Here is a 15,265-nt window from a genome sequence, read left to right on the forward strand (position 1 = left end):
AATTTAATTTAAAATATGCTTTCTTAAAAACAAAAACAATTTTTTTAATTGTTTGTTTCACTATGTGGCCCAAGCATGGGTGGTGGTCTCTTAATTTAGGGGAAAAAGAACACTTAGCTACATGTCATCCAGAGACAACATGCATCACCACATGACTAGATCATCTCTTCAAAGAGAGTTTTATAGAAGTAATATTTTAAAAATAAGTAAAAAAAAATCCCACCATTCTTCACAGAATTTTGCAAACCATCACTAAAAATATATTAAATAATTTTTTTTAGTACAATACAACACATTATAGTGGAGATTCAAATTTATAGTTGAAAATAAAGGCCTTTAACTAGCTGAGTTAAATAAATTCTATGAGATTACTTTCTTCACATTACTTTCTTCACATTAGAATGATATCCAACAAAATAACAAAAATATACTCTGATTTTTATTTTTATTTTTTACCAAGACAACTCTATAAAATCTTAGATTACAGAACCATATGCAATAATATGATGGATAAATAAAGAAAAATGAAAACTGCTACCAATTCTACGGTTAAGCCTTTTCATTTATCTCTGAGAATGGCAGTAATGCGGAAATTTGCACCGGCAAGGGTCAGTTCTCACCTACAAGATGATAAATTTTTTTTCCATGGAAAGGTGTGTGAGATAAGATTAAATAGAAAGATTCATCTGCAGACCACAGAAAATACTAGAATTTTTGTGTAGTATCATCACAAGTTGAAGCAAATGAGTTGCAATTTGTTACAAAATATCGTTATTTACTATATTCTGCAAGTTTTCAAGGCAAATGATTGACATTTTTCAGCTTTGCAGCATGATTATAGCCATTTTCATGTACATCTCAACCAATTTCCACGCATTCAGTTACATTTTTTTATATTCGAGTGTTCGGGATAGCTTTAACGCACCTCCACTAATGTTACAAGACAACTACCCGATCCTACTATATTTGGTTGCTAAGGTAACTCGTAGGGTATAAATCTTCCGTAGGTGGCCACCATGATTTGAATTGAACCCATTTCTCATAAGCCCTAAGTTTTTATTGACCACTAGCCAACTCATGATATTACGCACTCAGTTCCATTATCATCAACTTCAATGTTCTAAATCAATAGTGCCAAACAAGCATTTTCAAATGCATTTCAAAGCAAGAAGTTTATTGATCCCTCGAGAAAGAGGGGACAAGAGGTGTCGCTCGAATGAAGCGTGAAACTTGCATAATCAAAAAACTGCACGTAGAGAAAGTAATCGGGTGCAAGAAGGAAAATGGTGAAAGAAAGGTTCAGGGTGAAGAAAGAAGGCAATTGAAAGAAGAAAAATCCCTTAAAGAGGCATCTGGTTCATGAGTTTGAAAAGTTTGCAGCCCAGAACAGAAAAACTTCCTCTCTCTCTTTTTTTGTAACGAAACTTTTCATTGAAATAATGAAAAAGAGACAAATGCTGTAATCGAAGTCTAAGTTTATATACTCTATGTGGCTAGGAGACTGTCTCCACAAGAACGGAACATGACAAATAAATGTCAATGTGTAAAACAGAGGATATATGAAAACAATTCAGCCAAGGCCATTCTGTCCTCAACTAATTGTTATCGAGGAGCTAGAAGATGACATTGAACTGATGATAGCAAACTGTGGACAATCAAAATTATTCAAGGTACATTTTTTTGTGCCACATCTTATTAGTATTTAGTATTTTCCTTCATTTATCCTCATTGTAACATAGGACAGAGGAGTATGAGGTAAGGTGGTATTGTGCTCCTATCTTCTCAAGCAGTACCACTAACAATTTATTTTAATAACAACACAAGTTACCTGTCTGTCCAGTCCAAAGATGAGGACTATATTTCCTTTCCTGCCATATATAGCTTTGTAAATATATGTATATTTTCTTCCACGTCAGATGATCCATTTCTGGACTGGAAAGAGGGAACTAGGAAAAAGGCAGTAGTAAGTACAAGAATGTGCAATGATCCAAAAAATCATATCATCATAATAGAAATGTCGAAAGTCAAAACACAATTAAACTCCAATAGATACCAGTAAAAGATTGAATGGTTACATGAAAACACCAACCCGACACTTACTTCTGTGAAGTTAAATCCAAATACTTCTGTAGGTCTTACCCTATAAGAACAAAGGGTTTAAGAATTGAACTAAGGAAGTATAGTATGTTGCGATATTGTTGCATACCTCCATGCAGAAATCAATCTTATTTGTGTATTTCCACCCACCACCTCTCTCTGATAATTATATATATTTGTCAACTGGCTAACATCAATCATAGAAGTCCAACCTTTGATAATAGTACATTCCAGAGTTCCACTAAGAAAAGTAGAAGTAGACCATGGTCAGACTTATACCGTAACAGAGAATGAAAATTATATGAACTCTTACTTGGATCAAATCAAACAAAAATCATGAAGCTTCTTCACTTTTCCTGTCCAAATGTCTAGCATTACAAGGGCATTGGTCTAAGGCATTATTTACAAAAGACGCAAGAATATAACACTTAAATTTGCCATTAGTTGCATAAAATAAAAGAAAATGTTTCACATAGCATGTATGTGGTCTTAACAGTATTGATTTGACTAAAGGCCAAAATAAGTTGTCTACCAAACCATCTGATATCTCAAAAACGTGAAGGACAAGTGGTAGCTCACCTTTCATTTGCCGTTTTATGTCTTAAATGATCAATATGAGCTTCAATTTTCAGTAGTAAATATTCATGTGCGTTGTAGCTACCGTGGGAAGGGTATCACAAGTGAAAACTTAAAAGACAAACTCAAACTAGTCCTAGGGGTCGTTGCCTTGAATTTAGAACATAATTTACAAAAAAGAGAATTTAAAAAATTGGCATAAAAGGAAATTTTGTAAAATTTATTAAACATACCGATAAGGGGTATTGACCTCAAAGTGGAGAAAGATGTATTAAACATCTCCAATACCAAGGCGTTGCATCCAATATCAAGCATTATAATGATATTTACGTCCGACCACTGTCTCTAGTATTTTGACCTTTTGAGTGAAAATAATTTTAAAAGATCATTTAAAAAAAATGGATAAATTGCATAGTAAACATAAAGATGAACCTGGGTATAGTGGGGAGAGTAGTCGCCATGTGATGAATATACATTTCATCAAAATAAATCATTTGTTACCTTTAAATACTTGTTCTCAAAAAGTAGTTCTGGGACCATGACTCGCAAAATGTTACTGGCACATATAGCTAATAGAAGTCTCACACCGACCATTAATTCTAGATTTCCTTAGAGGCTTACAAGAACTCACCAATATTTTAGCTGATTCTGACATCCTTGCAGCAACTCAAGCATAACTATAAGACTGTTCCAAGCACGCTAAAGCATCTATGACTTGCTGCAATAGAAAGATGAAATATCAAGTAAGTAGTAGCACATAAAACAACTGTGAAAAAAAAAAACCATTTACAGGCAAAAAGAAATTGTAGAGCAGAACAACATAGCATGGTGGTTCTTGAATTGGCCCTAAACAGAAAGAGACTTGGAGTTTTATCAATAATAAGACCAACACGCAGGAACTGATCCATTATTTCATTATAATTAATTAACAAAATCTCCTGAACAGAGTTCTTATGTATGAAATACAAAATACAACAGAGGAACTGAAAACTTCTTTGTGTAATTTTTTAAAACAATCTATGAAACATAACCAGAATTATTAAAGTAACGCATGAGAATGAACAAAAGCTGTCTCCGCTCCTCGCATTCCTAATTGGTGATAATTAGCAATATATAGACTGCGCCGAAAATTTTTCACCCCGAAATTGAAACGAAACCCCATAAAAACGCCTTCGTTCTTCGTAAAAATGTAGTAAGAAAAACTCAAGGTAGAAAAGTTACCCGGTTGGATTTGACAATGAAATCGTTGGTTAGGCGAGTGTGTTTGGCCAATGTAGTGCCGATTTCGAAGATAAGTTGCCGCGCGTCCACCTGCTAAGGCCAGAGGGCAAAACCCTAGTCTGGATTCGAGCATGAATTGGAAACCCTAAGCAGATGGATGAAGGGGGAGAGGGTCGCGAGCAATGGTACTGGTTTTGACAGAAGCGGGTGGATGAAAATTGAAATTGGTTCTGGTAAAGGCAGAAGCAGAGATGGATGATGAATTGGAAAGCCAACCCTAATCGTGAATCGTGATGATAATTGAAAACCATAGGGAAAATTGATGAAGCATATGGTTGAAGAATAGAGGGAGGAGCGAGCAGTGCTCTGGTAGTGAGTTCTTTCGACTGAAGCAGATGGATGATGAAGTTCGTTGCGCTAAAAGAGCGCGAACTGACCCTTTTAAAGGCCACCGAATGCGTGTGAACTACGCGTCTGCGTATTGGGTAAGCTACTTTTCTTTTCCCCCACTTTTTTTCCAGTTAATCAAATTTTTCATTTACTAAATTATAATAATGAAATTAATTTGTGGGATGTTTCTAAAACCTTATTATGTCACAACTAATTCCATTTCTCTTTTCTCTAACTTCTTCGATCTCATTCTCATTCTTTACATTTTTACCATTTCTATTTCATCTATCAATGAGTCCCATCATTTGTTAATTAATTATTTCATATTTTAATTATTTTTTATTTATATTACTAATACCTTTTATTTAAAAACAAATATAAGAATTTTATTAATTGATGTGACATTTTTTAATTATTTAATTTTACTTTAGCATGATTACTTGATATCAATAAGTATATTATGATAACACGCGTGCCAACCCTTAATCCATAGGCTAATAATAGAGATTATTGGCTAACTAATTTTATTACCATCAAATTATTACATTATGTCTATACTTTTTTTTCCTACCAAATTTGTACTATATGTTTGATTGATGTTGAAAAAGTAGTTCTCAAACTATTAACATTCATGTTTTACCACGTTGTTTGACTTTGAAATAGCAACTCAAATAAATTTTTTAAAATCTACCCCTTTCATTAAATATATGTTTTCTAAATTTTTGTCTTTTAAATACACAATATATATAAAATACAACTATACATTGCTATGGAGAATATTAATAACTAGTAATCAAACCTCAATTGATTAGGTTTGATTAAGGCATATATCTCCAATATATTATTAATAAAAAAGTTGCCCTCACCCCTACCTATTATTGTACCGAAAAACTCACAAAATATGTGTTCTAATCTCTCCCTTTCTTCAAGGGGAAAAATAAAACCTAACAAACTACAACCATTAATTACAACGTTGAAACCCTTTGAAGCAAATTATTAATGGCTATATCATAAGCATCTTGAAACCTCTCCATCTCATTATTGGAATCTCCATAAACCAACCCAGGCATCAGTTCATAAACAATATAGCTTCTCATTTCATCTTTTTCACGTGGAGAAATCCCCATCAATTTCCTCACCACATTTTCCGATCCACTGCTCCTCTCCAACTCCTTCTTATCAATCATCACCGAGTACTTGCTATGATCCTCCGGCAGATGCCACGGGTACTGATAATACGCCGTAAACGGGTCGAAAAACACCGGAATACAACCCGAAACCAGCGAATCGAACACCGATTTCCTCGTCGGGCTGTCTCCGGGAGGCTGCAGGCAAAATTCCGACTCCAAAAACAGCTTCACCACCGCCTCCGGTCGCTCGCAGTCTCCGCACGTGCAGTCCACGTGCCGGCAGAGCCCCGGTGGTGACGTGGCGCATTGGTCGATTATAATTGACCTTACATTGTCCGGCGCGTCGGGACGGGCGGCTCCGGCGAAACCGACGAGATATTTTCTCTCCGATTTTAGAGCTTTCGATTGCCATGCGAAAACGTCGTCGTCGGAGTGGGGGTGGAAGAATGTCGGATGGGGGATTCCGATGTCGTTTTCGTGCCAGGGTTGTCGCTCGATTAAGAGTTTGATTGAGTTTTGCAATTGGGGGAGATCTAGAAAATTGGTTCCCCATGAGAGATTATTATTGGCGGCGTTTCTTCGGAAATCCCATGAGATTTTGCCCAAAACGAAGACGTGATCTTGGCCGGAGTTTTTGAGCCACGGGTTTTGAGTGGCGAGCCACTGTACGAGTTCTGAGCCCAGCGAGTCCTTGACGGCGTTGGATACGTTCTTGAAGTGCCATCGGAGAATGTCTAGTCCGCCGTAGTATGGCACGTAGAAAAGCTTGGCTTCCTCTTGCTTGTAAACCCTACAAGGATGCTTCATAACTCTGGAATCCCAATAAAGGAGAATTCGTGTTATTATTTTTTTCTTTTTCTAATTTCCTCAACTCAAGAAATAGAAGGTCAAGATATAAAAAGATGAATAATACCCTACATGTATAGCACTCATCTCTACCATCATTTAAATATTTGACAAATAAAATAATTGAAATTATAAAATAATATATATTTTTTATATTTTTAAAAAATAAAGAGTTGTTAATCTTTTAATACCAGTCAAGGAAGATGAGTGTTGATGGATAAACTTATTCTAAAACAATTAGTAGGTTAAATTTTGAGAAAAAGTTAAATTTTTTAGTGAGATAATTGGTACTTCAAAATAATATTTACTTTATGAGTCGACCAATAAAATGCACCACTAACAAAAAATACTTTGTCATATAAAAATATAAAAAACGAACAATAAATATACTTCAAACTTAATAAAAGAACTTAGTCCACAAAATCAAAATATTAAAAAAAAAAAAAGAAGAAAAAACTTAACTCTAATATAAATATAATGAAGGGTCAAATATTTAATGGTGTTTAAGGAGTAAGTTTTATTTTTAACTTTAAAAGTTTTTTCCTTAAAAAAAACTCAAAAAACTCAAACATGACAAAAATGTATAAATCCAACCAATTACAATATCTTCAACCATTAGAAAACAATAATAGTTTAAAAAAACAAAACTTAATCAATTAATTAGTCTTGCACAAACTTGTTTCCTAATTAAAAAATGATATCTCAACCTCTAAAATTGTGTATAAAACATGTAGATTATGCTCATGTTAGCTATTAATTATAATTTAGATTGATTAAACCATAAATAAAAAAACTAATATCATATTAAACTATTAAATTACTGACCAATAAGAACAAAAATGAAAGAAATATATATTATATATAATTTTTTTATAGCTTACCTGGAATGGAATATGGGCTCGAGCGCGTACTGATGAGTATGATGCCATCCTTTCCCAAGCTCCGGAATCGGCTCTCCCAATCCCTCGTTACTCAAATATCTGCACAGATCCATCCACGTCACCATCTCCCCGCACTGCGCCACCAAATCTCTGTTAAACTTCGCCGGAGCTTCATACACGTAGATCCCTCTTCCGCCGCACTCCGCCGCCGTCCCCTTCACATTATTATTATTCCCCGGCGACACCCACATCCATGACCGCTGCCGCCGTAATTGCTCTTCAACCGCCTCCATCGCCTTCCCAATCTCATCGGAATCGGAAGGCATCGGCTCCGAATTAGCTTCAGAAACTTCAACATTAACGGAAGTGGAATTTATTGGTCGGATATTATTGGGAATTTCAAAATTGGGGCGCTCGCCGGCGGAGAGGCAATAGAGATTATTAGTGAGCTTTCGGGAGGAAACGCAGAGGTGAACGAAGCTTCCGGAAATTACGGTGGTTGAAGACGACCACAGGAACACGAGCAGTATCAGGAAAACGGCGGCGGCCGGGATCCGAAACACGATTAGTTTTAGCAAAACGGTGCCGTAATGAGAGAGGCGCTTTGTTTGTTCGTTAACTGATTTATTGGATTGCTTGTTGTTGTTGGTGGGCCTTGTTCTGATCTTGGGCCTGGCCGAAGAAATCGCCATTTTTTTGGCTATGGCTATGGGTTCTCTGGTTTTTTATAGGGGTTGTTTTCCATGGGGATGATCGTGCACACCACATATTGTGATTTTATATATTGTATCAATTATTATATGCTAATGCCTTGGAATGTATTGGCACGTATTGTTTATTTCAAGTCTCAATTCGTTGGAAAATATTGACTTTTTGCTTGTTATTAAGTCTAAATTCAATGGAAGACGGAATTTGGTAGTTTAACAAATTGTAGAAAGAAAACTTGCTATAAATATAAATCTAAGGCTAAATTACAAAAAAAGTACCAAAATATATTGTTGGGGTTGTTTATCAGTGAAACATTTGGAATAAGCTACCATGGCAATTAAAATGACTGATTGAAGAGGATTCGACAAGGTTAAGTTTCATCTACTTGATATTGTGCATCCGAGTTACTACGTCTTATACAGTCTAACTGACCTACGATAGCTACAAGTCGATGTTAAAGAATAACAAAAGGAGCATAGATGGAAAACATATTTTTCTACAAGATAATTCATTCCTAGGTTATCGGGAGCTCGCTTTTATAAATAGAGTGCCTCGCCTCTCATATAGCGAAATATATTCTCTCGAATACAGGTTGGATTGTGTATAGATTAGAGCGTCATAGTACTAACTTTGTTTTGCAGGTATGAGTACTTCGATATGACCGATCTGAACTTCGCATATCAGAGTTTGATCATTTGTACGATTATACATATACGATTTAGGATCAAAATAATTTTTGAGCAGACCCTTCCATATAATTAGAGGGGTTACTTTGGTAAGACATACTTATTTATGTAACAAAGTCCGAACCTCCATTCAATTTTAGGAGCTCGAAATATCTTATTATCTTTTTTCTTTTTTCAGAGATGGGTAAGGTGTGACTACCATGATTTGAACTCATTATCTTGAAATTCTTTACCCTTTTATCTTAGATCCTGTAGACTAATGGGCCAAAGTCACGATGGCTAAAAAAATTAACAATCTATAGAGTATTTCAATTTACTATTTTTGTGGTTCAGTTTTTTCTACTTAATTATTCATTGAATGTCAGGTAAAATATAAGCTAACCAATTAAATTAAACCAAACAACCAAGTACGAGTTTTTTCTCACTGATTAAGGGCGATCTTTGCAAATTTGACTATAGACTCAAAATGTATGATTTATAACTAAAAATATAAAATAAAAGTTGAAGTATCCCAATGAAATTCAAACCTATAAAATTAAAAATTATGTAGACAAGGCTTATAAGTTATAAATAACTAATTGGCTGGCACTCAGCTTTTAATATATTTTTTATTAGAAGGACTCTTATTAATAAAATATTATTATTTTGTTTTAAATATTTAATAACGATGAATTATATTTTAGCAATTTTTTATACTAATTAATAATAACAAAGAAAAATTAAATAAAAATTGTAATGTTATATAATAAAATCACATTATTATTAACTAATAAAAGTTAGTATAATATTTTTATTAAAAAAGAACTTGTTAGAAATATAAATGAATAAATAAAGCGTAAAATTGTAAAATCACCCATAAAAGAATTTGTTTTAGTAAAACACAGGGGTAAGAGATCTAGAAGCTCTAACTATTTATAGTAAAGTAATTTGTGAAATATTGATACTAAGAGGCCCGAATTTGTGATGGAGGTGTTCCGAGTTTGTAAAGCCCACCAATAAGAATGGGCCGGTTCATTTTCGGAAATAAAATCCAATGGGCCGTTTCATTTACCTCGAGCCTCTATTACTGGGCCATCTCAGAGATGAAGGTCCAGCCCATTTTTCTCCCTTCTCCCCCACACGATATATAAGCTAAAATGCTTTTGTTTTAGGCGGCAAGGCAAGGTAACCGATGGTCGGCGAGATTCCAATTTCTTTTCAATATTTTTTACTTCGTTGAGTTCGTTCCATCACTGGCCGGCGAAACCAGTGTTTATTTTCTCTCACCGGGAGCTTTTTCTTCATCACGGCGAGTGAGTAGATCGCATTCTTCAGATTTTGGCTGTTGATCTATATCGTAAGTATCTTATCATGTAATCATAATATGTTTATGATCTATAATGATACATATAAACTTTGGATAGATTGTTTTGGGATCTTTCTGCTTATTTTATTTTCCTTTCTCAGTAATTGGAACATATTTAGGTTCAATTATGTAGGTTAGCCAATAATGAACGAATGCATTTGATGCGTAGTGTTTCTGGTGAAGCCGATTCTTCTGCGGTTGTTTGCTTTTCTGTAACGAGTGAATTAAACAATCTGGCTGTTAGGCTGTGGTCTTGTTCTGTACGTTGCATTTGTACATTGAAATAACAAATTTAATTTTGAGAAGGAGATTTCGGAAACTGATAGTCAGTATAATTCTCTTATATTCTCTAAAGTTGCTGCTCAAAAAATGTTGACGAGGTATTAGCATTAGTGTTGAATTTAGAAGCTCGTAGTCAATAGTCATTGTTACTGTATCTTTTACCAACTGTGTCTGTTTTTTCATTTTTTTTAGATGATGTACGTGTTTTGTTGTACTTAATTTTTAGGGTGTGTTAGGAGTGGCTAAAATCATTTCCCATTTTTAGGGTGTGTTAGGAGTGGCTAAAATCATTTCCCTTTTCATTGATATCAATAGAACATTTGACAAATTAAAAAATTGATTTTAGGAAAGTTTAAAATACTTTAATTTGATTTGTAAGGTAATGTATCATTTTGACGGTGGTTTTGAAAAATAAATTATACTTAAATCTATTTTTCAAAATCACTTATTCTACCATATTCCCAAACACACTCTTAGTTTGAGAAGACAACATGGGATGATAATGAGAAATTGGAAGTTGTAATTTCCAAAGGTTTTCTTGTATTACTAGACTATTAATGTCCATAACTTCCATAGATATATATAACTTTCATGGTCATGGTGGTCTTTTCTTTCATTGTCCAACTATTGTAACCGATTGAATTTTTATATTGGTAAATGTTGCTGTTGTTTATACTTTACAGATGAGGACTAAAGATGCATCATTATTCAGTATGTTTTTCAAATATAAGGATAAAAGTTCTCCATCCGATGACGAGTCAGAGGACATTGGCGATATTCTTGAAAGTGAGGTACCCTACTAAATTGCTTTAGCCTTTGGTTTCTTGAATTTCTGTTTTTGTTGGCATAGTTTTCTAACTGTAGTTTTTCTCAAATTACAGGTGAATCTTTATCTAAATAATGAGAAGGAGGCACGTTATAAAAAGATTATTTGGGAGAAAATTAACAAAGACTACCTTCAGGTTAAAGGCTTCTTAACCTTCACAATAACATTTTGATTGTTTCAAAGAAAGTCTTCACTCATGGTTGCATTTAAAAAAGGTGTTTTGCATTTCAGTCATAATTTAATTTCCAAAGAAATGCTATTCATGGTTTCAGGAACAAGCAGCTAAGAAACAAGGTCGCGATGTTGCTGGAGCTGCACATGTGGTTAAAAAGTCAAAGAAGGTATTTAACTACTGTAGAAAAGAAGTTTCTTATCCAAGAAAAATATATTGGATAGGAAGTTCACTTGCATTTTAATGTATGATTTATGTTTTCTCACACTGTTGGAAAGCAGAGGCAAAGAAAAAAGGAAGCTGCAACCAATACCCCTGCTGAAGCTGATACAGAAGCTACACGTGAAATGCTAACCAAGAAGGTATATCAGCGGAAAAACTGATGAATACATTGTGATTTATCGCATTGAATCTGTTCCATTCTCAATAATGTTTAATTCTTAAGGTTTGATTGTTTAAGTTTTTGTTTATTTTTCTTCATTTTTAATAAAGAAAAATGATTCATGGCTCCAACATCCATGAATTCGAGTATGATACAACAATCTTTTCATTTATATTTTGGAACAAATCGGTAATGGAAACAAAAAAAAAAAACTTGTTTGGGTTGTTTCCAAAATTTCGTGTATATTTCTAAAAAAGAGAAACAAAAAACAAAATTAGTTGCACAATGCTTAAATTTTTTTTAAAGAAAATTGGAAATGAGAAACAAGAAATGGAAACGTTACCAAACAAGTCCTTTACTTCACATTCCTCAGGTGTATAACTTTCCAATTCACTTGGACCAACACTTTTCTGTTATTATTTTTCTCAAATAACTTTTTTAAGATTTAAGGTAATCCACCTGATTGTTTTGGGGTGGGGGTGGGGGTGAGGGTGGGGATTTATTTCCATAATTTATGGTTTTTGTGCATGCTAACTTAGATTGTTTGACCGTGTTTCATCGATTTAGTAATTGGCTTATATCCCACAACCTTTCTCTGCAGAGGCTTAGTTCGAAAGTCAACTTCGATGTGTTGGATGAACTCTTCTCTGACATGGTATGTTTATCAATTTGTTTCTTCTTTCATGTTCTGGTATGGTTAAGTTCAGCCTAGGATTCACACGTTCCAAGGTGACTGTAAATGGATTGTTAGTACAGGTAATTGGTAAATAACCATGCCCGAAGAAAAGGTGGAAAAAAAGGACACATAACTTTAACCCTTCTAAATCGTGATCAATTCGATTAGTACGCAGTCACACGGTTACTTATAACTGCCTAATAATTTATGTGCAGCCTGTATCTTGTTCAAACAAAAAGCAGGGAGCCTCGAACTGCGAAGAGAATAGTTCATTTGATCAAAGCCATTGTAGGGACCTCGAAGACAATGATCCCCATGCGGTGTTAGAAGAGGACGTTGACACAGAACATGAAGATCCCACAGAAACTTATGGTAACGAGTATTATGATATCGAAAACGAGGAAGAGTATGGTCATGTATATGGTGACTATGGTGGTGATGAGGAATACTAGTTGATTGGTCTATCCGAAGGCGTCTTAATTCCCCGACGTCACGAGATAGATTCCAAACAACATCAAGAAGAAACAGTCCAAAGCTCTTCCTTTTTTTTCCCTTCTCTAGAAAAGGAGCATTAGCCAAAGACTCAGAAGAAAAAGGAGAGCAGAGAGCAAAAAAGAGGAAGCATAAATTGGGGTCATTTGGATTGTGTGTATTTCAAGAAGCATGGCTGAAAGGGCAACATTTTTTTTTGTCCAGGTACGACAATTATTGCCTTATTGGTCTTTTCCCAAGCCTACTTTTTTCCATCCCTTTCTCAAGATTCACTTAAAATAAGGATAACAAAACTATTTCTATTCCATAGATTGTTATATGTAAATGCTTGTAGTAGATAAAATATATTTATGTTCAAACTTTCAATACTATTTTATCTCTCAAGTTAACATTCTGTTAAAGGCCCAAATACCTATATAAAGCTCTTAACCCACTTCTTAATAGCAAGTGGATTGAGTAATTGAATAATAAATACATCAGCAATTCAAGGGGATTCTCCACTCATTTTGAAAACGCCTTCCATCCCTGAACAACGCAAAGTTCCGTAGCTGCGACGCGAAAGCTCTATGTATATTACTCATGAATCGACTCACAACGATCACTGCACTCTCTCAAATTAGTAGGAAACCAAAACTTTTAATTAGATAACACAAAGGTGTAACAAATGAGACACTAACCCAAGTAAAATGCAAGGGTTTGTAAAAGGTCCTTCCAGTTGGCATTGAAAAAAAGGGAATATAAGGTTAAGCGCATTTGCGTATTTTTCTCCTTAAACATTTAGGTCAAAGTACGAATGTTATATATATATATATTTTTTTTTCAGATGGAGAAAGTTACAAAAGATCTAGAAATTCTTGAGAAGAAGACTAGTGAGTTCTCACATTGTTATATTTTTTTTACTTTTTATTATATTTAATATAATTTTGTTTATAGACGTACGAAAAGGAATAGAAAAAAGAGTAAAGAGGCTCGAAGAAATCCACAATACTGCTGAAAATTTGTCCAGAGCTTCTCTAGGAGCTCGAATGAGAGGGCTCTGATCTTATTGATCTGGGAGTACTATTAAGGAATACATTAATTTCATCCCAGAATGTCATTGATGCTGTTAGTCAGGGCCTCAAGGGCTTTGACCACATTGTTCATTTGACCCGTGAACTCTGTAACAGAATTTATGGCATTTTGGGATGAAATTAATATATTTTTTTTTAACAATACTCCCAGATCTTCGGAGATCAGAACGTGCCGTCCCATACTCTTCAAGCGTCTTTTATCTTTGCTTCTATTTCTTTTTCCATGTCTAAAAAAAAGTTATATTAAATATAATAAAAATGCAAAACCTTTTATTTTTCAATCAAGAAAAAAATATAACAATACATCATAAAACAACGTTACATTAATGTGTTCTGATCAAGAAAAAATAAACAGAAAAACATGCAATCAAATAACTCAACGAAGAACTTGAACTTATCTGATTTCACGGCTCTGGTTCAGCGATGGAAGTTGCCTTGCCCTAAGACAAATGCGTTTAACTAACTTTGACCTAAATATATGTGCTCCAATCAAGGAAAAAAAAATTGCCCATCATTTGAAACCCCTAGATCAGTTATTGTCTCCTTGGAAAAAAAAATAATATATGCTCTTCAATGTTGAGTTACTAAAAGAATTACCATGTTTTCAGCCTTCGTAGTGTCTTGTTTAAGAATATTCCCATGTATAGACTATCAAGTGAATTGGGAAGTCTCTAAAACGGTGGAGCATTATATAGAGGGAAAAAGGGGAAAAAAAGGTGAAAAGATATCTTTTGCTTTCTATGTTTGAGTGATTTTCGATACACAAAATGGTAAAAAGTATTTATAAGTTTTGGAAAAAAATAATAAACAATGTAAAAGAAATAGAGCTGTAAAAACTATTCAATGAAAGATGAGATAAAAAGTGAAAAGATTAAACGTATATTAGCGTATGAAAGAATTTAATTTTTTTTCTATAGAAAGAAGTAGATAAAGTGATTTCCAGAGGTACATATGCATGGGTAGATAACTCTGTTGACAATTGAAATATGTTAGGTATAAATATTTGATATTGTTTCATTACTTAGGTACTGTGGAAAGAGCTGATTTGACCGGGCAGACCAAGAAGAGGGAATCGTCTATTGAATGTAGTTATTTAATGTGGGATCCTTAACACTTTCAAGAGGACCGTAAATGGATCGTTAGCACGGATAATTGGTAATGAACTATGCCCCAAGTAAGGGGTAGTTGTGGATTTTTTCTAAGCCTTTTTTCCACCCCTTTCTCAACTTCACTTTAAACAAAACTATTCCATTGAACTTTGTATTGTCATCAAATCATTACTATTGCATCTCTAATTTCCTCTCTCAAATTGACATTGTTTCTCAATTATGTGTTATATGAGAATTTGAATTAATTAACATTTTTTAATCACAATATATAAAGTTATTAACTAATTAATAATATTGTCAAATCGAACGTAACTTAGCGATAATTGACCTATATTTTCAACTAAGAAGTTGTGAGTTCGATCCCCACCCCCACATG

The 15,265-nt window shown here is 34.1% G+C and overlaps 3 protein-coding genes across 4 annotated transcripts; 1 reads left to right on the top strand and 2 right to left on the bottom strand.

Moving 5' to 3' along the window:
• Positions 1-417: 417 nt before the first annotated feature.
• Positions 418-4,320, bottom strand: LOC111010398 (uncharacterized). The gene is made up of 6 exons (XM_088119460.1): positions 3,895-4,320; positions 3,305-3,391; positions 2,207-2,338; positions 2,101-2,140; positions 1,829-1,946; positions 418-620 (listed from the first exon to the last, which is right to left on the bottom strand). Exons 2-6 carry the CDS (start codon positions 3,346-3,348, stop codon positions 610-612), a joined length of 345 nt encoding a protein of 114 aa, XP_087975586.1. The 5' UTR covers positions 3,349-3,391; positions 3,895-4,320; the 3' UTR covers positions 418-609.
• A 666-nt stretch (positions 4,321-4,986) lies between these two features.
• LOC111007473 (xyloglucan-specific galacturonosyltransferase 1-like) lies at positions 4,987-7,938 on the bottom strand. Its single transcript, XM_022279856.2, has 2 exons — positions 7,142-7,938; positions 4,987-6,225 (listed from the first exon to the last, which is right to left on the bottom strand). Exons 1-2 carry the CDS (start codon positions 7,831-7,833, stop codon positions 5,250-5,252), a joined length of 1,668 nt encoding a protein of 555 aa, XP_022135548.1. The 5' UTR covers positions 7,834-7,938; the 3' UTR covers positions 4,987-5,249.
• A 1,755-nt stretch (positions 7,939-9,693) lies between these two features.
• LOC111012793 (uncharacterized) lies at positions 9,694-13,111 on the top strand. 2 transcript variants are annotated; one of them, XM_022287088.2, is made up of 7 exons: positions 9,694-9,871; positions 10,846-10,953; positions 11,044-11,124; positions 11,261-11,329; positions 11,442-11,522; positions 12,144-12,197; positions 12,434-13,111. In XM_022287088.2, the coding sequence occupies exons 2-7, from the start codon at positions 10,846-10,848 to the stop codon at positions 12,668-12,670; spliced, it is 630 nt and encodes a 209-aa protein (XP_022142780.2). In that variant the 5' UTR covers positions 9,694-9,871; the 3' UTR covers positions 12,671-13,111. The 2 variants fall into 2 exon arrangements, with proteins under 2 accessions (XP_022142780.2, XP_022142859.2); XM_022287167.2 differs by having other exon boundaries at positions 10,846-10,948.
• Positions 13,112-15,265: the final 2,154 nt, after the last annotated feature.

This window comes from Momordica charantia (assembly GCF_013281855.1).
Source record: "Momordica charantia cultivar OHB3-1 chromosome 11 unlocalized genomic scaffold, Mcharantia_2.0 BLBB01000011.1, whole genome shotgun sequence".
NCBI classification, from domain to species: domain Eukaryota; kingdom Viridiplantae; phylum Streptophyta; class Magnoliopsida; order Cucurbitales; family Cucurbitaceae; genus Momordica; species Momordica charantia.

Bases quoted from the DNA above. Each gene is read 5' to 3' on its own strand.
- LOC111010398 (XM_088119460.1), bottom strand. From the start codon at position 3,348: ATGCTTGAGTTGCTGCAAGGATGTCAGAATCAGCTAAAATATTG. The intron at 2,339-3,304 runs GTGAGTTCTTGT...TACTTTTCTTAG, and splicing joins CAGAATCAGCTAAAATATTG to TGGAACTCTGGAATGTACTA. The intron at 1,947-2,100 runs GTAAGTGTCGGG...CCTTTTTCCTAG, and splicing joins TTGGATTTAACTTCACAGAA to TTCCCTCTTTCCAGTCCAGA.
- LOC111007473 (XM_022279856.2), bottom strand. From the start codon at position 7,833: ATGGCGATTTCTTCGGCCAGGCCCAAGATCAGAACAAGGCCCACCAAC. The intron at 6,226-7,141 runs GTAAGCTATAAA...TTGGGATTCCAG, and splicing joins GAGCCCATATTCCATTCCAG to AGTTATGAAGCATCCTTGTA.
- LOC111012793 (XM_022287088.2), top strand. From the start codon at position 10,846: ATGAGGACTAAAGATGCATCATTATTCAGTATGTTTTTCAAATATAAG. The intron at 10,954-11,043 runs GTACCCTACTAA...CTCAAATTACAG, and splicing joins GCGATATTCTTGAAAGTGAG to GTGAATCTTTATCTAAATAA. The intron at 11,523-12,143 runs GTATATCAGCGG...CTTTCTCTGCAG, and splicing joins GTGAAATGCTAACCAAGAAG to AGGCTTAGTTCGAAAGTCAA.